This window comes from Teleopsis dalmanni, chromosome 1, assembly GCF_002237135.1.
Source record: "Teleopsis dalmanni isolate 2A chromosome 1, ASM223713v2, whole genome shotgun sequence".
Classification (NCBI taxonomy): Eukaryota; Metazoa; Arthropoda; class Insecta; order Diptera; family Diopsidae; genus Teleopsis; species Teleopsis dalmanni.
In genome coordinates this window covers 170,835,763-170,862,816 of record NC_051846.1, presented here as the reverse complement: position 1 = coordinate 170,862,816, position 27,054 = coordinate 170,835,763, and the positions used below count along the sequence as shown (strand labels likewise).

The 27,054-nt window shown below is 30.2% G+C and overlaps 1 protein-coding gene across 9 annotated transcripts; it reads right to left on the bottom strand.

Moving 5' to 3' along the window:
- Positions 1-33: 33 nt before the first annotated feature.
- LOC119670110 lies at positions 34-26,776 on the bottom strand. 9 transcript variants are annotated; one of them, XM_038080228.1, is made up of 7 exons: positions 26,629-26,771; positions 15,736-15,954; positions 15,604-15,670; positions 6,297-13,176; positions 3,808-4,884; positions 3,239-3,738; positions 34-1,790 (listed from the first exon to the last, which is right to left on the bottom strand). In XM_038080228.1, exons 2-7 carry the CDS (start codon positions 15,912-15,914, stop codon positions 282-284), a joined length of 10,212 nt encoding a protein of 3,403 aa, XP_037936156.1. In that variant the 5' UTR covers positions 15,915-15,954; positions 26,629-26,771; the 3' UTR covers positions 34-281. The 9 variants fall into 9 exon arrangements, with proteins under 9 accessions (XP_037936156.1, XP_037936157.1, XP_037936158.1 ...); XM_038080229.1 differs by having other exon boundaries at positions 6,297-13,173; XM_038080230.1 differs by having other exon boundaries at positions 6,297-13,158.
- Between the last annotated feature and the right edge of the window lie 278 nt (positions 26,777-27,054).

The window sequence follows — 27,054 nt, the reverse complement described above, 5'->3', positions numbered from 1 at the left end:
TATACTTGACCAAATAAATGATCCTTTGTGTTTTTAAAAAACGTCTATATACTAATAAACTAAGGAATAATAATACTAAGTCTTAAATATTACATTAACATTATTCAGCTTTTGTTACGAAAATAATCATATTTCTATTCTATTATATGAAAATATATACATTATGTTTTCTTGAAATTGACAAGGGAGTTATTTCTCCTGAAGGAATATTATTTGTGTTTTGCACTTAAAGGACATTTTGTCTTTTCTTTAGCATAATTTTTGTATCTCTTGGACGAATATCATTTGTGTTTGTGTTTTTCACTTAAAGGACACGCTTTCTTTACTCTTGCATAGCTAGTTGAAATTTTATCATCATTATCATCATCACTTAACACTATAACTTCCTCGCTGGTCGTTGTTTCCGCATTCATTTTCGCAATATCACTGTCGCTTAATTTCATTACGACCACATTTGGATTAAAATCACTCATATTTTGCAGATGTTTCATACTCACTTTTGTGCTTTCATTGGAAATGTTCAGTACAGTGTAGACATCATTCAAGCTTTCATATTTAGGTTTTGTTCCATAATATGAGTAAGGTTTTTCGGGAATAGGTTTTTCAAATATTGGTGTCGGAACTTCTGGCAAAGTACCAGACATTTTACGCTTTTTTGCATATGATTTATATTCTGCATTAAAATTACTATCTATTGCAACAGTATTACGTCGTTTACTTATTTTTTTTAACTTCTGTAAATCTGCTAGTGTTGTAACTTTTGATGACAATGCACTGACACCTCCACGAGACTGTTTCACTTCAATTGATTTAAGTGCTACAAGATTAGCGATGGACAGGCGTGGTATTGGTGGTTCCATTGTTACATGCAACATATATTCGTGTACTTTTTTTATATCGGAGCAACATCCATTTGAGCATGACAATAAAGATTTCTTTGTAAGTTGTAAGCCATTTGGAAATAGTATCAACATTTGAATTAGAAAATTCTTAATTTTCTGATACGTATATAATTCATTGATTGCCCTACTTTGTTCACGATGTTGAGAGTAACAATGCTGCATATAGCTTACAAATGATGTTTGTTCTTCTAAACAGTAGATGCATTTTTTAAAATCAGGATAATGATCAATCATATGTTTCAACGTTTCCTCTTCTTTTACTGAATAATATTTACAGTGTGAACAACAAAATATATTTATGCTTCCTAAATCGACAATGTGCTCATTAAAGCTGTCTAAAATCTCCTTATGATATACGTTAATATGATTAAGTACTTGATTGCGTTCATGGAAAATATCACCACAATCTTGACACTTAAAATAGTTAACATTTTTTCCTAATTTCAAAATTAGACGTAAATTTTTTCCTCCTATTTCTCTTAAACCATTAATTTGGTGATGCTCAGTAGTATGTTTCTGTAAAGCGTTTGTGGTTGTGAATATGGCCATACAAAAACCGCACTTTAAATAGGATACGTGAGGATCTGCTGCGATAAGTTCTGGATGTTCGGGGTGCGATATATGAAAATGTTGTTCCAGCGTATTATATGTACCATAAATATCTATACATAAAGGACACTTCAAATAATTTACCAATGTCCACAAAAATCGACCGTGGATTTTTGGAAAATCACCAGAATACGTATAATGTACATTTTGCCAATGGTTTTTAACTCCATCGAAGTTAGAGATAAAATCACAATATTTGCAAGCAAATGTATATTTTTCCAAGTATAGATGCTGTGAAATTTTAGCGAATGCTGGAGGTGTCGGTTCGTTGCATTTTTTCTAAAAATCATACAAAGAACAAAAATTAATAATGATGATATGTTACATAAAAAACAAAGATTATTGTTTATAATATATTTAAATGAGTGTTTCTCAACAACTTCAGTTCAGTTTCAAATTACCTTTGGAGGATTACTCAGACCATTCAATCGCATTATTTCGAAAGCTGGTTTATGTTTACATTTCTATTAAGAAAGTATATATCTCAATTTTCATGGATATCTTAGAAATGAGCTGCGGTGGGGGTGCAGGAATATTTTAGCCATTCGCAAATATATACTCTCATCAATTGCTTATGAAGCTACAGTTTTTTAGGTTGAAGTCTGTCTTAACAATTAGGGAGCATATTGGTTTATTGTAAACCACATCAAGGATAGAAATGCTGTGATCATTTTTATTGACAACTTAACGGCAACTAAAGCACTCTGTTTTAACATTAAATTAAAACTGGTAAGAGAATGCAGGGAAAAAAAGTTACAAGGATAGATGAGATATTTCAATCTTGTACCATTAAATCAATGTTAGTAAGAGAATGTATCGGTATAATTTTTTTTAAAGTCCTATGTCTGTAGAGAGAAGAGATACCTATGCTCATTTTCTGAAGCTAGCAATAATATATGAAACATGTTAGACAGTGTGGAGGGACATAAGCGAAAATGAGGTCTTGTGGTACTTTCTGTCAACAAACAAATCTCTCGAACGTCTTGGCACCCACGTCACTGAGAAAGACTTTATTTATTTTAGAACTTGCGTAAACACCATTAACGTCAGTCTAAACATTCAATGAAGAATCAATCTTGCCAACAGATGTTACTTTTGGCTAAGTAGGCAGTATAAGATATAAAGCTCTCTATCGACAAACAAAAATCACGCTCTACAAGTCTCTTATCATGCCTGTCCTGCTGTATCGAAATAGATGAAACGATGAGCTGTATGAGCTATACCCCGACATTAACATAGTTAAGCGTTTAACAAATCAGCGTCTTCGCTGACTTGGTCATGTCATGCGAATGGAAGAAAGTGCTTCGACTAGAAAGGTGTTTGATTCGGTACCCACAGATGTAAAACGCGGTAGCGGATATTTGCATCTTCGGTGGAAGGATCAGGTGACCAACGATTTGGCGGCGCTCGATACTACTAACTGGCGAAAGCTACTTGTCACGACCAAGGAACATCACAATGGGCAATATATGCCTCGAAGTGGAAGTGCGGACAACTGTCAGCACGCGTCTTCTGAACCTAACCTAACCTACTAATACAATTATGCTAAGGGCGTATCTATACATCATATGGATGGAGTGCGTCAATGTCACAGTGTCACTGAATTAAGGTCAGCCGATGAAATTCGGTGTTTTCTGAATTGTAGAGATATTAAAACATTAAGTAAGCTTATATTTTTTTACGTGAAAATAATCGAAATAATCATATATTCACTTATATTTACTTACTTTTGGAGTTTGCACTGGTTTGGGCGTCACTCCCACAGGTGGATGACTAACAGTATTTGGACTTAATTGAGTTTTTTTTTGATTTTGTGTTGATTCTTCTTCATCTTCCATTAGTATACCTCTAATATGTCGCACGCGCTTCGGATCGTTCCTTTGCCATAGTGGCTGCGGACTTGCTATTTCTTCGGTAATTTTAACTTTTTGAAATACTTGAAGGTGTTCAATAGGACTACCAATGTGCGTGCTTTTAATATGACTTTCTATTTGATGTTTATTTGGGGCACAGTATGCACAGTATATACATTGAAAGGCATGTCTAGACGAATGGCATGAGAGAGTATGAGAAGACATTTGCTGATACACTGCACAGGAAAAGTTACATATCTTGCACAACCACTTGAATTTTGCTTTTTGCTTTTCATTATCATTTTTATTTGATGCATTGTTTGTATTTAGTTTTACCGGTTTTCCAGGCGATAACATTCGTTTATTTTGTGATCCTAAAAATAAAAACATATATTTAAAATCCTACTCTTGAAATTATTAATAAACAGTTTCGTTTTTCTTACCGACTGGAATTTTTGTAGTTTTTGTTTGATTTTCATTTCTTTCATGTTCAATTACAGACGTGCAAGCACCAGGATGTGCACCAGTCCAATGTTTCTCCACAAAGCTTTTATTAAAATGTACAAAATCGCATTCAGTACATTGATATAATGTTCGTTGATGAAATTGCAAGTGTTCGTAAATGCGATTGACGGATATTGGTCGTTTGCATATTTCTTCTTTGCAAAATGGACAGTTATAAGTATTAACGGTACTATGTAAAGTGTTAATATGACTCAAAAATAATTTCTCCGAAAGAGTTTGATATTCACAATCATGTACACCACACTTGTAGATATTTTTTTCGTAGACATACTTAAATTTTGGCAAATACAATACTGCTAAACTCTTTGTAATAGAAGGTGATGGACTTGTTAATGATGACGATGCCAAATTGGTCATTTTATCAAAATGCCTTTCGCTCGTATTCAAACATGGAACAGGATTTACTGGATCTGCAGCAGGTGTATTATGTGTCTGAATGCATTTATCTTGCTGAAGATGACGCAACATGTTTGAACGGACTTTTGTCCTATAATTGCATTTGGCACAAAACACTTCTTTCCGAAATATCTGATCTACAGGTAACAAATCAATTTCATCTTGCCTAAAAATCGTTTTATCCTTGGCTTTTTGACGCTTTAATTCAAGTACGAGTTTATTTCCGAATTCCTTAATTTCGTTTGGAGTGAGTTTTTCAGAATGGCCAACAAATGCTTTAATATCTTCATTTTTGGTTAGCAGCGGCTCTACAGTTGCTACTTTTTGAAAATGCTGTTCCAGCATATGTTTATGTAATTTATTCAAATTCAATGATGTTTGCATACAGATGTAGCAAAAATATTTATGCGTTCCATGATTTTGTATATGAGATTTCATTAAACTCAATCCCCTATACACCGTCGAACAATGTGGGCATTTCAGTTTTTGATTTGGTTGGGATCCCAAAGTTGATGTATGAAAAATTGTATGTTTGTTAAACGTATTTTCTGTTAAAGTTGCTTGACAATTTGGAACAATGCAGCGGTACAATTTATCATCTATAAAGTATTAAATGGATAATATTACTCAAAATCACAAATGTAATGTCAATAACACTAAGAAAATCCAGAATAACTTTCTAGTTGCTAACTTTATGTACTTGTCTATTAAGTATTAGGAAGTTTGTACAAATCGCCACTTCTTTTTTCCAAAAACTGGCCATCTGGCAACATTGTCATTTAAGTAACGAAGAACTTTAACGTTTGTGTGCCGCTAGAAATGTTCAAAGTAATGAGAAAGTATCAAATACCGGTTATTCTTCATTATTACAATGATCTCACTCGTCGTAACAAACAAGTGAGTTCTTAAGCACACAAAACAACAAATAATGGGTCAACTGTCATAGAGCACTTCGTTGGTACAAATGACATTGTGACAGTAATATGCGAGAAAACCTTAAATGCAAACTTGAAGATCTCGTTTAGGAATTGTCATTATTTCTAGCGCACATTTGTCTAATGGGCAAATCTCCGCAGGGAGTTTAATCTTAAATAATCCATTTTTAACTAACTTATTATAACGACAATTATATTTACCCACTTTCCCATCTGTAACTTACGTTACTTCATGGCTTCGATATATCTACTCCATAAATGTTAAGCCTTTTGAATGAGATTCCCAACGTGAACTTCATAGTTTTTTAGACGGAATCTGTTATTTATGGATTCCTGAGAGGTGATTTTAATGGGTTCAAGTCGAATCGTTCACTTCTTCGCGAATGGTGTAGGCAATCAAAAAGCTAATATTTACTCCAAGATAATCAGTTAATATCTAATCGTCTATTTTATATAATATCATCTAAGATAATATTTTGTCTAATGTGAAAATAAAATGATTTATTTATTAAGAGAGTAGACGTGAAAATTGCCCAACAGCCGGTACTGCGGCCAGAAGAGACCTATTGTACCAGTTTCACTATTGATTAAACAAAGCCCCTTAAAGCTTTGTGAATGAAGTCTAGAACTTAATCTAGAGAAGAGTTCTTAATCTGTTCTGGTGACAGAAATTCTTTATGAAACAGGTTAAATAAAATGATAATTGGCCACTTATTCCACAACATCTTATTGCTCTCTGGCATTAAAGACAAATGGAGTGGACAAAGATTTTTCGTCGGCAGATGAAACAATTGATGCCTTTAAAAATTGTGTTTTGGAGATCTCTCAAACGGAATAGAAAAAACTTTTTGACAAATAATTTGACCGTATGTAAAAGCATAAAGCTTATAAAGGAAAATATTTTTTCTATTAAATAGTGAGATACAAAAATAATAGAAATATATTATTGGTTTACACATATATTAGAAATATTTTTGTTTTAATCGTACTTCCTAATGTTATTCCGATTACTTGAATTACGTTTAATTTTATTGAATATTCTTAGTTGGAAATTATTATAAATATTTTTTACTAACCTGATACACCGGTCTTATTTAATATTTGCTTAACAGTTTCCTCTAATTCTTCTGCATAGTTTTTCTTAGCGTTATTATTCGTGGGAAGACTTGCTGTATAAGACGTTTTATTCGAATCGCCCATGGAATTAAGTATATTTCGTATTTCTTTTGTCAGCGAATTTTGGTTTGGTGGCATATGTGTACTTTGTGTATGTTCAATATATCCATCAATATCCTGAGCTTCAAATTTGCAATATGGGCATTTCATATAATCACGATTCTTTGTAAAGTTTTGTAAAGCATGAAAATGTAAGTGATCTTTCATTGTTGAAGCGAATCTCGTGTGAAAAGTGCAAGCTGTTCCAGCGCATTTAAACACCTCATACAGTTTTTTTTTAATATTTAAATCTGGAATGGAAACTAATGGAGCACTATTCGTTGGTGCTATTGATATATTAAATCCTAGCTGCCCATTGGGTACGCCCTCTGTACTGTACTCAGTCGAAATAGTTTGTGTTATAACAAACTCACCAGTAGTTGCTTGTGAGACTGGTAACGTTTCAGCAATTATTTGTGGTTCATCCGAAACTGCAGTTTCGACTTGTTTCATTATATTTGATTCTTTGTTTTGAGCACGTTGGGGTTTTGGCAATAAATTTTTGCTACTCGTATTAGCATCGGGATTAGGGTTTAAACTGCATACATTAGTTATTTTTAGGAAATGGGTTTGAGCAGACGTAGCATTTTTGTTCGATGTATTAGTTTTATCACTAACAATTGCCTTTGGTGTTACAATAGAAGTTCCTTCTGCTGGGTTAGATTCAATCGGAACTATGGTTACTTCCTCATTCATATTTTCGAATAGCGATTCATTACTATTTTGTTGAGGGCTTGCATTGTGTAATGTTGGATTTTGTATAATAATTGGAGGTCTTGATAGCAAATCAGCTAGGGTTATGTCACTATCATTCATTAATGATGTACCGCCATTTGTATCACTTTCTTTTCTCGTAGAAAGATTATCTCCAGTAAGGCGTCTAACATTAATTCGTGGTCTACACTGCTCCTCAGGTTGTTTGTTTACCTCTTTAGTAATTTCAATAGCGCATTCATTACTATCTGTAATATCGTTATTAGTATTTTCACTATTTGTAGTAGTTAAATAAGTAGATATGTCAGGCAAGTTAATATTATCTGACTGCTGTGTAGTAGACATCTCAGTATTTGCTATTGATTTTATTTTATTTGCAACTGGCACCGTTTGGTTTAGATCTGATTGTTGTATGTTGGTCACAGTATTTGTCAAAGAATTCATTAGGTTTATAACTACCGGTTTTGCAACTAAATGAATTCTCATTAAATGGTTTAATTCATCGAAAATAGATAATGAATCCTGCCGAGTTTTATTAACATTAAAATTACATGTGTTGCAAAAGCCAGTCCATTTTACTAATTTATGATCAGAACCGAAATGTGCTTGTAAACCACTTGAATCGCTTGAGAATATAAAATTACAACCTTTGATACGGCAATAAAATCTATAACCCTCTTTAGCTGGAGCAAAAGCTATATTCTCAATTTTTTTGCTTACAATCCGATTTTCAGTTACTTCTTGCACAGGATTCAATAGTGGTTCTGTACTAGTAGTTTCTTGTATATTTAAATTTTCTTCGTGATAATTAATTTCGCGGTTGCTATTCTCAATAGTCGTATCAATATTAGATGATAGTAAATTCGTGTCTAATGTTGATGTAATACCAGTTAAATCGTGAAGTGGTTCACTTGAAACTGTTGATAAAAGTTGAGGTGCTATATCAATAGGTGAACTAGGCAAGAGATCGACTAAATTAGTAATATCAATATCCGATGAAGAATTTTCTGTTGCTAGTGTTAAATTGTTTTGGTTTGTGGTTTTGTTTTTTGATACAAGAGATGGTTTACCGTTTACTTTACGAATTAATGTACATTTCTGGTAAATTCTTTTATTTTTGAGCTTATCTTTTTTTGGACCTGGATCTATAATCTCTACATCTTCCCAATCTTCATCATCTTCAATATTTTGTTTTTCTGTTCCATCTGTTAATACTGGTTCTTTCGTTACATTAGTGCCATCTGGTTCACCTGACATATCAAGCTTTACTATAGCTCTCGAAACAACAAATTGTTTCTCTGCAAGTGAATCACTAGGTGATGGAAAAATATCTGTGTTCAAGTTACTCTTTTGAGAAAAGTCTTTTAATCGTTGACTCAATCGATCTGTTATTGATATGAGTGGACTCCCTTTAGCTTTCTCAAAATGAACATGAGTTTCGGTTTCAAAACTTTTCATGCTTTCAGCAAAACTGTAAAAATCATTTGCGGCCACATCATTTGTGTCATTTGTTAGTAGGAAAGCATTTGAGTTAGATATATTGCTGACATTTTCTATAATAGTAGAACCCATATTACTATGCACTGCAACACTTTCAGAAGTTTTCTGGGAATCATTCGCAGCACTTGCTTCTTTTTCACGTTCAGCAGCTTGGAGTTCTGCTGCCCAAATTAACAATTGGTCTTGTACAATTTTATCATCAGTGGCTTCATTCTCAGGAGCAGAGTAATTGTCATCTATACGTGTGCAATCTACTGACATGTTAGAGACATTTTGTTCAGTCTTGTCGTTTTTCGGCGTTTTTATGTTTTTGTTTACTTTTGTTGTCTTCTGTGTTTTTTTATTATCAAAATATTCCTCATCATCTGATTCCATAAGTCCTCTACTCTTCGTAGATTCGAGTTTCTTTTCAATTTTTAATCCTTGCGTTTCGGTAACAAATTTTACATTACCAATATTTAGTAAATCCACACTGTAACCCGAATTTTGCACGTCTTCAGTTTTATGATCATGTTGTTCTATGTAATGGGTGTCCAAATTCTTACGATTCATTTGCACAAAATTGCATATATGACAAACATGACCTTTAATTGGTATAGTTGTCCTAAGAAACAGATTTATTGCAATGGGAGTTCCAGTACAATGATTTGTACGACATTTGTTCGATAATTGCATTTTCTTATTTGCAACTTTTCCACATGAATTGCATTGATAACTGTACTCACCTGTATGCGTGGAGAAGTGATCCACCCAAGACGAAATAGTATTTCGTAAATATTGTAAACAAAATGGACAACGATGAAACCACAATTTTTTCTCTTTCAAACCGAACAGCGGCTTGTTCGATTTATCATTTTTAATTCGATCCAATACAGAGGGTGGTAGACGGGACAAATAAAATTCATTATGTTCCTGTTTATAATGTACAGCTGCAAATTTAATATCCTTTTGGCAAACAAAACACCATGAAGTATAAATTGATTGGGAATGCCAATAAATATTATTATTTTTCTCTTCCTTTTTTATTTTTTTCTTTGACCAAGTATTTTTCACATGATCTAACAACCATACACGTTTTTTACTCTTTGGACATGGTTTATTAATTGGCGTTTTAATTTTGACAATGTTAACTATACACTTTTTGTGAAATTTGGGATCGTCCAAATTAATTGATATCGGTGGTTCACTTACGTTATTGATGTCAACATGCAAGTCTACTTTCGTATTTAATGGAGGAGTCTCCGTTTGATTTATTGATAATTGTTTCTCAACTGTTTTAGTTTTTACATTGGGAATTCTTTCATCCTTCTTTGCTGATTCTGTTGCTACATGAGTACACATACGTTTACCTGTAGCCGTTAAAACTCCATCCCGAATAAACATTTCATTTAAATCCTCATTAAGACGATCAAGTTCATTTTTCTTTCTCTTTTTTCCTTTTAATGGATTATTTTCAGTTTGTTTTTTCTCATCTACTTCATTACTAACATTGGTCAAGTTTTTGGCCGGTTTTTCATCCTTTAAGGTAACATCTTCTGTTTGTTTTTGTGTATTCATTTCTTTTTCAAGAAAACTCCTAAATAAATTTTTAAGTTCTTCACCCGAACACTGTGGAAAATATTTGTGCATATCGGTGACCGCCGCACTCACACGATTTTCCAGGTCAGTATTAGTTTGAATACTTGAAGAGTTCGAGGTAGAAGCCTCTTCATTTTCTGCGCTTTCAACAGTATTCAATTCTTTTCCTGGCAACTTTTTATTGGAAGAGGACTTTTGAACTGGTTTGCTCTGTTTCTTTTTCGTTTCCTTCGGTGTTGCATCTGTGTTTGTTAACGCTTTTTTAGTAGTTGCTTTTTTATTTTTGGAATTCTCTGGGGAATCGTTTTGCTTCAATAATGTTTTCGTTTGTTGACCTTCACTGAAATTAACTTGTGCGCGAGTACTCCTCTTTCCGTATATTATGTTTTGTATTGAGACTGTACAGTTGTCATCTGTTATTTTATACATATCATTTTCCCTCTTTTGTTTTTTAATAATTTTATCGTCTAATTTATCATTATGTTTACCTTGTAAATCTTCCATTACTAAAGAGGTAGTAGGTAGTAGTTCACTTTCCAAAATAATGGGTGTTGTTCTCATACCGCACATCGTTAAACGTCTTTTTATTATTTTGTTTGGCAGGCTCTTATTTTTTGTATTTTCCAACAGATTTTGTAGCTCTATGGTATCATTTGTATTAGTGGATTCATTTATATTTCCAGACAGGTTTTTAGTATTATCGGAAATACTTTGAGTACTGTTTGAAGATTCACTTGTCAACTCATCTTTATTATTGTTTGGTTTATTTATAGTGGAAGACTTCTTATCATTATTTTTGCTTTCTGTATTTGCCACAACACTTTTAGTTGTAGTGACATTATCTATGGACTTCGATTCGTTTTTACTTTCTACAACATGTGTTATTATATTATTGGAAGAAGTTATATCATTATTTTTGGTATGTTCTGAATTATGACTGGTCTTTGTTATTGAATTCTCAGTACTATTCTTATCGCTATTTTCAGTTACATCTGTCTTGTTTGTTATATCTTTCTTTGGTATTTTAAAGTTAATACGCGTTGAAGGAAGTGAAGAATTGGCTAAATTCGTACTGCGATACAATTTATCTAATGTTGACGGACTTGCCGTGTTTGTTGATGTTGAAGCTGGGGTATTGTGAGTAGGCAAGGGATTTTTGGTTGTTTCACTTTGTGGCTGCACTTGATTTTGATTTGGCGTTTGTAAAGTTTTAGGTAAACTTTTTGCTACAGCAGCTAAACGAGCTGCTTCTTGTGCTTTTTTGTATTCGCCATAGGTACGCGGTTGTTGTGGCGCACTTGATCTTGCTGACCCATTTCTGTTTTGATTTACAGTAAATCTGGGATTATATGCATTGTTAAAGGTTTGTTTATTTGTAAAAGCATTTGGAATAAAAGTTTGATTAACTACTTTAGGCGAAGTTTGATATGGTTGTGGGTTATTAGGTTTATTCGTTTGAACATTATTTGCTTTAACATTTCCTGTATTTCCTGTATTATTCATAGAAGGATGAGTTGCGTGGTTATTATTTATAGATAACTCAAAGTTTTTATCCATATTTCTATCCAAACAATTTGGTACATTCGTTGTTACAGAGTTTTCATTAATATGAGGTCTATGAGTATCTGTTGTATCTGGATCAGAGTCCCAATTTTCTTCTGTATCCATTTGATTACGATTGGATGTTTTGGGTGTTTGTGGTGCAGACATCGATTGATCTTGATATGTGTTTAAATTTTGTGAATAAGTGTTGAAATCTAATTGCATTTGATTAAATGTAAACGTCGTATCAATAAAATTCGCTTGCATATGACTTTCTTGCCAAGTTCTATTATAATACGTACGATTTGTGTCATTTGCAAGTTGAGTTGTTCGACTGATTCTTGGATCACTTTGCAGCCTCTGTGGTGGATTCATTCCATAACGATTTTGATTTTGTGCTGAAAACTGTGCTTGAGAATGCTGATTGGAATGTACTGTTGAGATGTTGTTTGTAAGTAGTCCAGTAGATCTAGATAAACGTGGATCTGTTCGAATAGTTTTATTACTGGTATCAACAGGTTTTTCAAAACCCATTGAATTTAGTGATGATTGAAATGATTTATTATTATCCAAAGATAGATGTGGTTTATGTTGTGAGTACATGCTTTCAACTGAAGGATTGCTTGATCTTAAATTATCTTGTTTTGTACCGCTTTTATAAATTGTAAGTAGCTTTTTCTTTGCTTCTTGAAGTTTATTTAATGGTGGACTCTCGTGCTTTGGACGACGTGAACCAATTTCAGATATATCATTACAACCTGAACTTTGAACTTCCTTTATATAATTACTTAAATCTAAACTTTTTGTAGTGTTGTTCGTTGGAGCTGCATTTTGTGTGATTGCTTTTGAAGTTAAAGACATTTTCGATTTAGCATTGTTTTGATTGACAGTAACTTTAAAATTTGCATAACAGTCATTAGAAATTTTATCTCCTAAACGTTCGAATACTCCCTTAGGTCTTTCAACTGCATGCGAACTATTTTCGTGTTTTTTGACAATTTCATTATCACTCCAACAGTCTTCTGGAGAATATAAATCATTTCTATTAGAATTGTTGGCTGCTACAGTAGATGATTTTTTTTGTGTGCCTACATTCATATGTTCCAATGACTTTTGATTTGGTAATTCTAAAGATGTTATTTTGTCTTTAAAATTTTTCATTCTTTGAGTAAAGTCTTTATTTTGGTATGCAGGTTTAATATTATTAGCTTTATTGTTAGACACATTTCTAACTGTAGTTGGAGATGATAATCTTTCTGTAGGTATGACAATAGGAGGTTCCACTTTTTTGTTTATCTGAGGTGGCGGGCTGGCTGGACACGTTATATCAATAACCATATCACTACTAGTCGTTTGGTCCGGTGTGTTGTTGGATGACCCCGTATCACTCTGCAATAAATTTGACTGCTAAATCCAATGTTTTTATAAAAAATCCGAAAATGAGTAAAAAAAAAAGAGAATCGAAAATGAAAATAAAAGAATAAACTGAAAAGTATTTTTCTATACAATTACATATTATTTAATTATACCAATACCAATTATTTAAAAATAATACCTAAAATAATATTTTTATTACGGTTTATTCTGTTAAATTATTCAATTTTCAACAATTACAATTCGACAAAATAGTTTGCTTTAATTATTTAATAATAAAAAGTAGATATATTCAATAGATAAAAATAAATAAAAATAATATATTTTTATATAATTATATTATATCTATATATATATATATATTATATAATATTTATTATATTAATAAAATACTGAAGTATAAAAAAACTTTTGAGGGAAATGATATATAAAGCTCAAACAATACTGTGAAGCTATCTATGTTAAGAACATAACTCATCCGGTGCCATATATATATTTTTTTAACGTTAAACTTTGAATATATAAAATTCGTATATAACAAAAATAAGTTATTAATCACTTTATATTAAATTATAAAGATTAACGTTGTTGTTCATAAGTAAAATTATTTCCAGTACAACAACTTTCAAAAACAATTTAACAGAGTAATGTTATTAACATACTGTATTCACGTAAAAGCTTATAAGTTATGTTCGTGAACATTATGTTGTCACTGACCGCTACATCTTTGTGTAAATTTATGAAAAGCTTTTTTAATGAGCAAAATGTGAAAACTTAGAATTTATACTTTACGATTTCTATTTTATAGTTTAAGTAAAATATTTAAAATATTTTTGTAATTTTTATTAAAAAAAAAGCAACATATCTTTATATTTAAATTAAATATTATATCAAATTGTAGTCATTATAAATAATTTATTACGAATTTTAATAAAAATGTTATTAAAAATATATAATTTTAGGTTTTATTGTATTTCTATTTAACTATTTCAGGTACGGATATATTTAAAATTCCATATATAACAAACATACAAATACATATATCTAAAAGTTTTGGTTCCATACACTATTTTTTTGACCGAAAAATTGTTGAACATCTATTTATGCTTCGCATATACAGGTTATTCCACTACAATAACATATTTTATTAATTTAGGCCGTGTGCGAGTTCAAGTAAATTGAGGTAAAGTAAATTGAAATTTCCTAGCAATTTTTTGCACTGCACTAATGTAAATATTTATTTATTGCACTTATTTATTATTTTTGGTTAAAAGTTTTCAAATTAATTTATTTATTTATTAAACATCTCATAAAATGTTCACAATGGTAACACCTAATTTACCTAATTTTTATCTAATTTACCCTACTCAAAATTCTGGTAAATACCAACATTCGCTGTCATACCGACATAATTTACTATTGCCCGAACTCGCACACGGCCTTAAATGTTATTAAATAAAAATACTACTTTTACAATTACATAAAATAAATAGAAATAATAGAGTAAAGAATATATAAAATATATATTGATATATAAAATATACATTCAAATATAAACTATAAATAGATATAAGAAATGTGTATTGAAATGAAAAATATACAGAATAAATACAGATATATGTATATAAAAAATATATATAGAAAAATAAAGCATATATAGAAATATAGAAAATGTAGAAATATAGAAAACCGGGAAATATAGAAACATAGAAAACTAGAAAATACAGAAAATGTAGAGTAAGCTGTGTGGGAGTTAAACTAAACAGTTCATAAACATGTGGGAGATGAGTTTTGACAACTAAGAATTATATAATTAGTCTTTTACATTTAATTAGAATAGCATTCGGAGTATTAAATAAGAGCTTATAATATTATAACACAAAATACTGATAAAATTCAAAGGCTCATGAAATAAGTAAAAATACTCCGAATAAGAAGTAATTCTTTACGGTAATTTCAGTGTTGCGGTAATTTCATTGCCATATCGGTAGAATTTAGTCATAATTTAGTTTAACTCGCACACGGCCATAAAGCCATAATGACAAAAAAAAAAAAAAACAACATGAAATAAAATACATATTTGCGTTAACTCCAACGGCAGTTTCCTATATCTGTATATTTATAAGTAAATTCAATATATATCCTCTTAGTATTATAAGCAGTATGAAGGCAGGATTAATATGTAAATAATAGAAATATTTTATATATGATACACAACTTCTCAAAAGGATCACGTTTTTTGCATGATTTACAACTTTATTTTATTTCTTATTTTTCCAATATTGTTTAATTTAATAACAGAGAGCGGCGAATATGCCACTATTTACGAGAAATCTATCTTCTGTTTTTGCTCTCGTGAAGATATATATAGTAATATTATGCAGATACAGATTATAGCCATTAGAGTTAGTTTCAATATGAACTCAACTTTTATATGATGCATATATTTTCTGTACTTACTTTTTCGATTTTACTGTAAAGTCTCGACAGAACCATTTCACATTTTTCCAAAGTTTCTAATTTTAACCTAAAAAATAAAATATAGTTATAGTACAAGTCTGAATATAGGGCATTAGGGTTTTAAAACGTTACTGCTGTGCTTTTGTGGTCAGTAAGTCATATAGCATCTCCATTTTCTGAAGTTGAGCCTTTCGAGGATTTTCTGTCTGTTCCTGACGATTATTTTTCAGTTTATGTATTACATCCTCAAGAAATGGCACATATTTTTGCATTTCTGCAATCTTTTTTTCTAACACTGTAGGTTCGTCCATTTTGTGATCTAAGCTAACTTTTTGTACTATATTCGCTTATCTAAAAAAAAATAAGACGCACTAATTTAGAACTAATTTGTACATCTGTTTCTTTTTTGTAACAAGCACTTTATATTATAATTGCTTAATAAGCTAATAGTAGCATGTAAGGATAAAATTCGTTAAATATATATAACTATAAGTGTAAAGATAATAATAATTCACGTAAAAAATGGACTTTGGCTTTGCTAAAGTTTAAATACGGTTGATACGTTTAATCTAAAATAAATCTGATAAATAGTCTTTGACGACAATCTTTGATGTAATAATATTAAGGTTAGCGTAGCAGTCTTTTGCAGCAATTCTCATTATGGCTCTGTGTTGATCGATAGACTCTGATCTTATATTTACTTGCATCAGCCATTTAAGAAAATTCTCTTTCTTGACATCAACACTCCGGTAGTTTTGAATAGCTATCCCGACATGCAAAATGCTCTGTATTGGAAAATCAAACGGGAAATAAAGTGTGAATCATTGTCCAGCCATTGGATAGGTATTGCCGGATTTGTGGGAATGCAGATTATATTATTAATTTCACTTATCCAAAAGTTTGGTTGCTTTCAATTTTAGGATACTTTCTAAAATTTTACGCAGTACACACTAGCATTCGAATATAGATATCGAGATATCGAGTATTCCTTTAATGAATTTAACTGTGAAATAGTTATTCATATCTGCTGTGTCAACGTCCAACGCATGCGTAACGTAGAACAAACACGCAAAGGACTTACTTCCAAGAGGATCTTATGCCATTGTTGTATCCTCTCTTTGAATTAATCGTGGATGTGATTGTAGGATTTTATTTCTTCGAGTTTTTATGAAAATACAATTGGGCAATCGAATAGTTTTTCTTAATTATATTATAGGTTTTCTTACAAAAACATATCTGAACTGTCGTTTGTGTAGCAGTTCTTCTTCTTCTTCTTTCCTTGATGAAATACAAATTAGTGTCTAAAGCACTTTTATTTAATAGTGTCTGTGCCCACTTGCATGAAGTTATTCAGACGAATCTACAGAAGTATACTTTGACGCCCAGCGCATGTTCTGACGGTATATTTCATTTGATTTGAGAGAGTGCAATTCTGAATTAGTGTGCGCAACGACGATTCAAACCATTTCAGCCTTCAGACTTTGATATATTTTTGGACATTACGGAATCTTAAGTATTTGTGTGTGCCTTCATTTCTGATGTAGTAATGGGACATCATTGATGGCTTATAGTAAACGTCTCCGTACAATATTCTGATAAGTTTGAAATTTTCTAATGTTATATTCAAATCAAATGAAATTCATATTCAAATCATATAGCAAATAATATTTACAATTGTTAAAACACTTTCCGATCAGAGTTCATACATTTTTAATGCGATAACCTACCATTAAGGCTTAACCCACATATAATAGTTTGTGATCAGAGAGACACTTATTCGTTCTTTTTTTGAATTCCCGCGCTTATGCAATCGGCAAATTTCTTTTTTATTTTTACGCTGGCAACACTATTATACATATTCTATCAAAGCTTAACGCATATCGTACGATTAGTTTTTGTTTGTCATCTATACAAAAAAGTTGAAAAATTTTCGTGTGGCGATTTTAGCTGAATTTCATTTAAAAAAAGCATTGTTGTGATGTGGCGATGATTTCCAACGCAGATAGTGACCCCACATTCATCGAGCGCATCATAACTTTTGATGAGATATGGGTCTATGAATTTGACATGCCCACCAAACAACAATCGACCGAATGGTGCTTTGAAAGTGAGCCGAAACCGAAAAGACAACGCCAAAGTCCGTCCAAAATCAAGGTCATGCTGACTGTTTTCTTCGATATTCGTGGTGTGGTGCACTATCAATTCCTTCCGGACAATCAAACGGTCAATAAGGAGTATTATTTAGCCGTTATGCGTCGTTTGCGTGAGGTCATTTGCAAAAAGCGGCCAGATTTATGGAAGGAAAGCTCATGGATTTTACACCACGATAACGCACAGGCTCATACAGTGTAGGTTGTGTCGCAGTTTTTGGCCAAAAACTCCATCAATATCATCAACCAAGCACCGTACTCTCCAGATATGACCCCGTGTGACTTTTTCCTCTTCCCCCCAACTCAAATTGCCATTGCAAGGAACGCGTTTTGAGACCATAGAGGCCATTAAATAGAATTCGCTGCGTGAACTAAAGGCCATACCTTCGGCGGCCTATAAAACTTGTATGGAAAATTGGATCAAGCGTTGGCATGCATGTATTTGCCGCAGGAGGAGAGTACTTTGAAGGCGATAATAAAGAAAATTATTAAAAATTAAAATTTTGCGTGTTTTTTTAACTTCTTGTTCTTTTTTGATCAAATGGTATAATATAATGTGCCGATTAACACCCCATTGGAATTCCACCGGTAGCAATTGAATCTTTATTTTTGGATACTATTTCTTGGGCGAGACCGAAGCCTACATAACACCTCAGCTGTTCTTTCGGGCACAGAACAAGGTTGAAAAGTGCAATTCCACATCGAATGGAAGTAATGAATACAGCTATTCTACCCGCGTTACTTTGGGTTTTAACCTCATCCATCTCAATACTCCCATTAGGATCCACCCTCTATTCGTCAACAATCGTTCACCTTGATTTCGTGATACCAGATTTAAACTTCCGGTCCATATATTTAAGTTTGTTTTGTAGTTACTATTCAAATAAAAACTATTCATAAAACACTAAGATCTCCAAAAACACAAACTCATATTACATACAGAGGCATTATTAGTACATTATAACTACAAACAACAGCTGTTTCGTGTACTATAAGCAGCAGTTGTTTATGTTTAGATAAATCTTGCTTATATAGAAAACAGACACCGGTATTGATAATAATAAATAAAAACAGAAATTAAAATTTATCATATAAATAAACTGAATGCTATTTTTAATTGGTATATAAATATACAAACCGAAATTGTGTACGTTAGTTAATATTAATGAACTAGTTCATTTCCTTTTCGTATCAATTGAACTAGGTAGACTTTTTAAACACAAGAATCAAATAAAAATTCCTAACATAACCTAGATTCCTATGTAGTTTCTTTTGTCTTTAATATTCTTTTTTTGATTATTGCCATTTTCAAATGGTAAATGTGGGGCAAAATTTATTACAGTTGAGATTAATTTATATTACTCTAGATAATTTGCCAGAGTACTAGATTACCCTGAAATTAATATTTCTTTTATATGATATGACAGGTAAACTGTGATTTGATTTGATATATGTATTTGTAAAAAATGTAAATGTTTACTAACACGACCAAAAGAATGTTAGGTTATTCTACACATATAAGAATATAAGATTGGACAACAAAATATAACAGATCGAGAGGTAAATCTAAATTGAATTCAGACTTGCTAATAAAAAAACGTCATATGTAATCGTAAAATTAAGTTCAAACTGTAACAATATTTTTGACAAAATTTTAGATAATATAATTTTACTAAAATAAAGTGAATGTTCTTCCTAATCAAATTTGTAGTTCATCGGGGGTTTTTGTGCAAGAGAAAAGCAAAATTTCTGAAGAAAAACTTGACTTTAAACGTTTTTCTATTAATGTACAATTCCACTTGAATTGCTATAGTTTTATTGCTTACAAATACAACTTTATTCCGACCATATTTAAACACATTTAAAAATCGAAGCTAATTTATTATCTTTGAAATTCTTATAAAAAACTAAATCATTTCAAATAATGTGGCAACATTAATTTCTTATTTTATATCTGTTTCATGATTTACACAAAATGGCGTCTATGTTGCATCAGCCTATGTCTCGTCAGGCGTGTAAAAAATACACCTTCGTTTTAGTTCACGTAAGTCTAGTCTTTTAATTAAAAATAAACAGATCCCAACGGAGGGGACCACTGCTTAGTCTCAGTCTAAGTCAATAGATAATTATTTAAGATAATTTTTTTACCTGCTTGTTTATTCACTAAAATATCAGACAATTTGTGTCGCTTAAATTCTTTGACGTGAAATCACTTGCATTCAACACAATAATTTGTATATAAAACTGATTAAAAATCAAAACAGATTTCTGTTAAGAATTATTAATATATATTTATTTTAGAGTTTTTCTTTCTAAATGAAAACTTTTTTTGTAATAATGATAAACCACAGCTAACACTATAACATAAACTATTCACCAACAACCGTTCATTTTGACTGTCGATGACAGACTGAAATCGAAATGAATGCTACAGCCGACGTCATTCGTAAATCGAACTTTTTCGAACATCAAGCGAAATTAACTTGTTGGCTTTTTTTTTTTCTTTCAAGGAATTATTTCTTGAAACAACTAGTGTAAGTTCAAAATAGAAAAAAAAACTTTTTAAAACATCACGAAACTGAAAAAACAAGAATTTCGCAATTCCTTGGACAATTTGCCAATATCGTCTCAGAGTAAATTATTTTCACAAACATTAAAAAAAAATTAAAAATCATTCAAAATGAAATTGAGAAGTTTAAATTTTTTTCACTTCTAGAGAGCTAATTTTTAAATGCTTTACAAAATAATTTTAAAGTATATCACAAAATATTTATTCACGAGACAATTATGAAAATCCAGTGACTATGACTAAAGTTAACTCAATGTTTCGGCAACTATTATTTTAAAAGAATGTCTTACACAAAACCAATATTAAATAAGTGTATAGCACTAATGAAAAAAAAAACATTGCGAGTTGCCATGTTGTTTCTTAAATTCGCTGCGGCGAATTACAATTATAGACAGACATGCTCATTGGTGCCTCAATTTAAAAGGTAATGATTTTTTTACGAATATGCTTACGTATCCACACTAAACTAAACATATTTATTTATAATAGGCATATATACTGACATTTATTACTAATATGTGCTGTTTTGACTTATGCATCCAGACACAGAAAGTCTCGTCACCGTGACCAAATTTAAATCGAAACTCTTCTTTTTCACTCTCAGTTTTTAAATTTACATTAAAAACAACAAAAATATAACATTTAACATGACCATGATAGTCTTTATAACATGGCCACAAAGATGTTTCGTATTTCTTTCACAGAATTTAGAATTCCATATAGACCTATAAAGTCTTGAAAATCCGTTATCAAATAGGTCCATTATATATATTTATAATTAATTTGGAGCTAGCTAGTACTTGAATCTCACGAATTAATACGATAAGCGGAGAAATTGAAAAGAGCCTTAAACTGTTCAAGAGGGCTGATGTTTTACTTATCATAACAATGTAAAACTATGTAAATCAAATGGAACCAAATAAAGAAACATGTTTTTATTATTTCTCAATTAAATTATCATCATAAGCAACGGATTGTCGCTATCAACTACAGACTACTACAACTGTTTGAATAGCATTTCTTCTGCTTAGAGCTGAGTTACAAGGAAACAAAAGGACGCGGGCTATCAATCGAGTACAAGAATAAAACCACACAAAGAGTTTCTCTCAATATTGAAGAGTATAAAGCTTGTTTTTGTTATCACGTCTCAACCGCCCTCTGGCGGAATTTTCACTGACACTTAAAAGCAATGAAATAAAAATATATAGCTCGAACACCACTCTTTCATTTTTTAGCTATTCGAATAAAGCTTTGCATACATAACATACTTTTCGAAACTGGTCCTTGGTAGTTTAGATTCAAAATCGGTCCACTATATCCTATATCGATCATATAAACTAAGAAATCGGATATTAGTTGCTTCTGTGTTTAAGAAAGATATTCAAATAATGTCTGATATAAAAGAATATACAATATTTTATTCAGACTTAGATAAAACTGCTATATTTCCGATTCAGACACAGATCTTTGTTAGAAAAATTTTTATAGATCTTTGTATTTTAAATATAGAACTAGAGCATAATTTCAGACTGCAACATGTAGACTGAAAAATGGGGTTGAACAGTTCAGATTTAGATATAATTCGCAAATAAACCAACGTTTTTGGAACATGCTATTTACTTTATAGATATTTCAAAATTATCTTATTACATGAAAAAACTTTTTTAGTTGATAATGTGTGTACACAAATTTATCTAACGAAATATAATCCGTTATTAAATCGGGGAGATTTCTAGGAATATAAGTCCTGTCACTTCCGTTGACGTCAATCCCGGGTTCGCCATACAACATATATAAGTTTTAAAAATGTTTCGGTATCATTCAGTTTTGACAGGAATTTGTAGATGAAAATTTGGTATATTGCATGGTTGTCACTCATTTTATGATTGAGCTTCTTTTCGTAATAAGTTTAATGCAAATGGTTTAAAACTGTGATTGATCCATAGTTCTTTAGCAATATCATCCAGTTTATATGTGATAGACCGACCAAAGCCAAAAGTATAAATGATATCCGTATTCCGTATGATTCATATAAAATCAAATGAATAATTTCTACACAGTTAAATGTGATGGAGTACCTCAAGCACAAATTGCTTTTAATACCCTTGGATTGCATTATTTACCCTTATTTATTTTAATACCCTTATGATTGCAAATTTACCAAAAAAAAAAATAAATAAATAAATAAATAATATAACAAAAAAAAAAAAAATAACAAGAAAAAAAAAATAAAGTAACAAGAAAAAAAAATAAAATAACAAGAAAACAAAAAAAATAACAAGAAAAAAAATAAAATAACAAGAAAAAAAAATAAAATAACAAGAAAAAAAAAAATAAAATAACAAGAAAAAAAAATAAAATAACAAGAAAAAAAATTAAATAAAATAAAATAACAAGAAAAAAAAATAATGAAATAAAGAAAAATAATGAAATAAAGAAAAAAAAATTAAAAAAAAAAAATAAAAAAAAATAATAAAAAAAAAAATAAAAGAAAAGAAAAAATAAAAGAAAAAAAAAAACAAAAAACAAAAATAAAACAAAGAAAAAAAATAAAACAAAGAACAAAAAAAATAAAACAAAGAACAAAAAAAATAAAACAATGAAAAAAAAAAAATAAAACAGCAGAAAAAAAACTAACAAAATTAACACAAAAAATGCACCAAGAATAAAAAAATAACAAAATCAAATATAAAAAAATTAAAAAATACTGCAGAAAAAATATGACTCCCAAAAATTATTTATAAAAAAAGAATAAACCTAATTGTAAATAATGATAAAATAGTAAATAAGTCGTTTATTGTAACTGTCCCACTATTATATTATTATTAATTCAACTTAAATCACTTTTACTCATATATGCAGTCAGTGCACTACATTAAAATAAGCAACAGTCAAAGTGCCAGCTCAATAAAAATAATTGAAAAAAAACTAAACAAAATGAAATAAATTAAAAAAAAAACAATCTAGCACTCTCTTAGCTCCATTAGAAACATACAGCTGAGAAAATTTTGATTTGTACTTCGTAAAATTTTTTAATAGGGTCTTCTGATATTTGGTAATTTTTTAAGACGCACCGAAATGTTTTTATATTGTTTTGAAGATGACCAATAGTTTGAGATGTACTTAAACTGTCTCAAGATACATATACTATATTGGAAAGACTTTTGAATTGTCTGGTAGTATTAAATTCGGTTTAATAATTTTTTGAACCACATTAATTTTAATACTGACTTTGTTTAAGTGTTTTCCTTATATTCTTGGTTGATACCTAAAAGGTATAGAAACCCGAATACATTTTTAATAATAAGTTGACCTCCTGACCTGGATCTGTGATCATTTGGATTTATCGTCTAATATTATTTGATTTTACCATTGAAAACGTATAGAAATTAATATATCGATTTGATTTCCGGTATAGGACGAAATAAATCCATTCAGATTATTAAGGTATAGGAGCTCAGAATTCCTGTTTAGGATTTCAGATCTTTTTTAAAATTTCTCTCAATAATGACACGTCTTGAAATTTACGGGAACAAATGGACTCAGGTAGTTTTTTGAAAGTTAAGACGAGTTCACGATACTTTTATAGTACTAATAGTTTAAAATTCTGTTATGGCAATGGATATTATTGTGACCCCAATGAACTGATCACGTCTGTTAGCCCATTGTATTAGTGTATAATGCTTAAGGATTAAAGTCTTTTATTTTCTAGCTATTCTATATCGATTTTAAAAAAATTTAAATTGTTTCTCCAAATTGTGGTGTTTGGATAAGTGTATCTAAGATTCAAGATGTTGACCCTGTATCTCAAGAAAATACCGTCACATTTTGACATTTACTCCATCAGGGATCGCCGGTATAACCTAACCTAACCTTGATATTTACGAATTTCAAACTTTCTTAAACCTTGCTTAGTATATTTTAATTAAGATGATGCCTTCAACATGTCATCAGTTTAGAAGCATAGATTGAAGTGTGGTATTAAACACCAAAGTCCACTTGAGCAGAAATAATGACCTGTTGTGATGCTACGGAATCATGATGTTTCTTGTATATTATTTGCTATTAAACATTTCAATTTTCATTTCTTGTGCATATTTTTATATAATTTTTTATAAAGTATTAATAGAAAGAGTAGGTAAATTATAATTAAATTTTTTTCTGAAAACGATTTAGTTTAAGTATATTGTATTATAAACAATAAAACTATAAAATTGTTTTAACGAAAAAACGAATTTTTAACTGAAAACGATTTAGTTTAAGTATATTGTATTATAAACAATAAAACTATAAAATTGTTTTAATTTTAAAACAAAAAAAATTAATAGTTTTAATATATATTTATACTATTAATATAATTTATAAATTAAATGTTAATAATATAAGAGAACAATTTTTTTTTTACAATATTTATTGATTAAGGTTTCTATTATATTTCTCTACTTTTTGCCATAGATTTTAAATTTTTATTAAAGCATTTGTATGTATTCAGATCGTATGTGCGATTAATTTTCAATTTACTTTGCTTCGATGTTTATTTCTCTTTGTTTTAGGAATTTTTCGAACATCAATAAAATGGCCGTTTTAAAATTCAAGTCACAACGTAAAACATAAAAATAGAGACAAAAAATAATTTTTTTATTTTCTATCTACCTTTGTTTGTTTTCGAAGAAAATTTCACGGCGAATTCAATAAATTTTCTGTATACACAATTTTTTTAATTGTGTATGCGTATAGACATATTGTATAATAGAATGAGTCATTCATTCAAGTTATAAATGATTTTTTTTGCATTCCTTACGTAAAGCCGTTTTTAATCATAATTTTTTAATTCTTTCCACATATTCTCATATATCATTAAAATCAACTTTTTCCGTCTTTAATGTTTCTTTATATTTTTATTTCCGTATATCCTTTATAATTTTTTATTTAAGTTTTTAAGCTTTTTACTTTTTTTCGCTTTGCAATCAAACTTTTGTTATATTAACTTCTTCTGATAGTTATTTTTTATAACTGCATATTCCAATTGTACTGAATTCAACTGATAGTTTTTATAAAACCAATATTTAAGATAAGATTTTGTATGTACACATCTATTCAAAGTATTTTTTTATTTAAAAAATATTTTTATGTCGTCTGATAATGCTCAACTAAAACTAGACATTTCCACACAGCCAAACCTAGTTTTCGTCTATTTGCCCTTTTTTGAACACTCGTGCACTCACATATACATGCACGAGTATATTTGCCTTCAGTTTTGACATTTTACACATCTGTGTATTTGTTTTAATGCGTTGTGCTTGCTGGTTGTTTTGTGGAATTCTTGTGTTCAGCATTATTAAGTGGTACATGTACAAAATTATTTCCATCGCCTCATGGTTACTTATATATAACCATACAAAAATTACATTTTTCCAGTTTAGTATTACTTATGCCATTTATTTTATAATTTAAATAAATTTTTTACTGATGCAGTTTCAGCGTTTGAATTGCTGTTGCTTTTTGTTTTTATCTTTGCGGTGCGAATAGCAAACAATTTCAGGTAAATTGAAATCAATAAGGCAGACATTTCAGCTGTCGTACACATTTTGTGTAGTTTTTTGGTGGGTGTTGTTGATATTTTTACATATATTTTTTGCATTTGTATATTGCATTAAATCACTTCACAAAATAATAATATACCCACCTCATAAATACACTTTTATAAAATTCTTTTTGGTTGTTAAGACTTATTGCCTTAAATATGCAAGGGATTGAATTTTTTTTTTTGTTTTTTTCATAATACACAATCCCAATGGAATTAGGAAGTGGTTCGACGTAATTTCCAAAACAATTTGTGTTAATTTTGTGTTTGAGTATATGAAATAATTACTGCATAAACAAAAATTTTAAAGCAAAAAAAAGAAATAGTTGTACAAAACCAAAAAACTTTATACACACAAGCACACATACATGTGCATTCTTTAAAATATTTAAGTATGTACATATATTCTTTCGAAAAAGTATGTATATACCAAATTTTACATATTAATATACCTAATTTTAAATGCGTTCTGCTTTTAATAATGTTAAATGAAACTTGTCTGACTTATTAGCGTTAAATTTTGCACACCGGAAAAATTATTTTATGCACTTCCTTTCAACTTTTCAACGTATGTATATTTTATTTATTAAACTTCACTAGCTTTTTATGCATGTATTAAGTCAAAAACAAAAAAAAAATAACAAAAAGATAAGTTAGAGTAATAAGAAAATACTTAATAAAAGGAATATATCAAACAACTACATAAACGTTAAAAAAATTACTTCTTGCTACTCTGCGTCTTCTCCGTTTCGACTGCTAAAATCTACTGTCTGAGCTGAAGCCTGTAAAATTCATCCACCTTTTGGTTAACATTTTGAGGCAGCTACCAGCTAGTAGTATACGTACGTCGTTCTTAGCAGCGAATTGAATTTGCTCTGAATATCGGTTTAAGAAGAAATTCATATAGCATAATTTTTTTATATATGTAATATATTTTATTGAAGACCTCAGTCAGTTGTGAATGCATTGAAAACTTGTTCGCTTGCCGTGTACATACGTTCGCTTTTGGTCGTTTTACTTATTTTGTAGTTGCTTAGTTGCTTTACAATTCTTATTTCAGTCGTATTTCTTGAGCTGTTGGGTTCGGTTGGTTTGTCGTTCGGCATGTGAGAGTTGTACTGGTGCAACAATTACTTGTTTGGTAAGTA

Excerpts from the sequence above, each read along its gene's own strand:
- LOC119670110 (XM_038080228.1), bottom strand. The coding sequence starts at position 15,914 with ATGGACGAACCTACAGTGTTAGAAAAAAAGATTGCAGAAATGCAAAAA. Across the intron at positions 15,671-15,735 it reads CTGACCACAAAAGCACAGCA|GTTAAAATTAGAAACTTTGG; the intron begins GTAACGTTTTAA and ends TTTATTTTTTAG. Across the intron at positions 4,885-6,296 it reads AAATAAGACCGGTGTATCAG|ATGATAAATTGTACCGCTGC; the intron begins GTTAGTAAAAAA and ends AATACTTTATAG.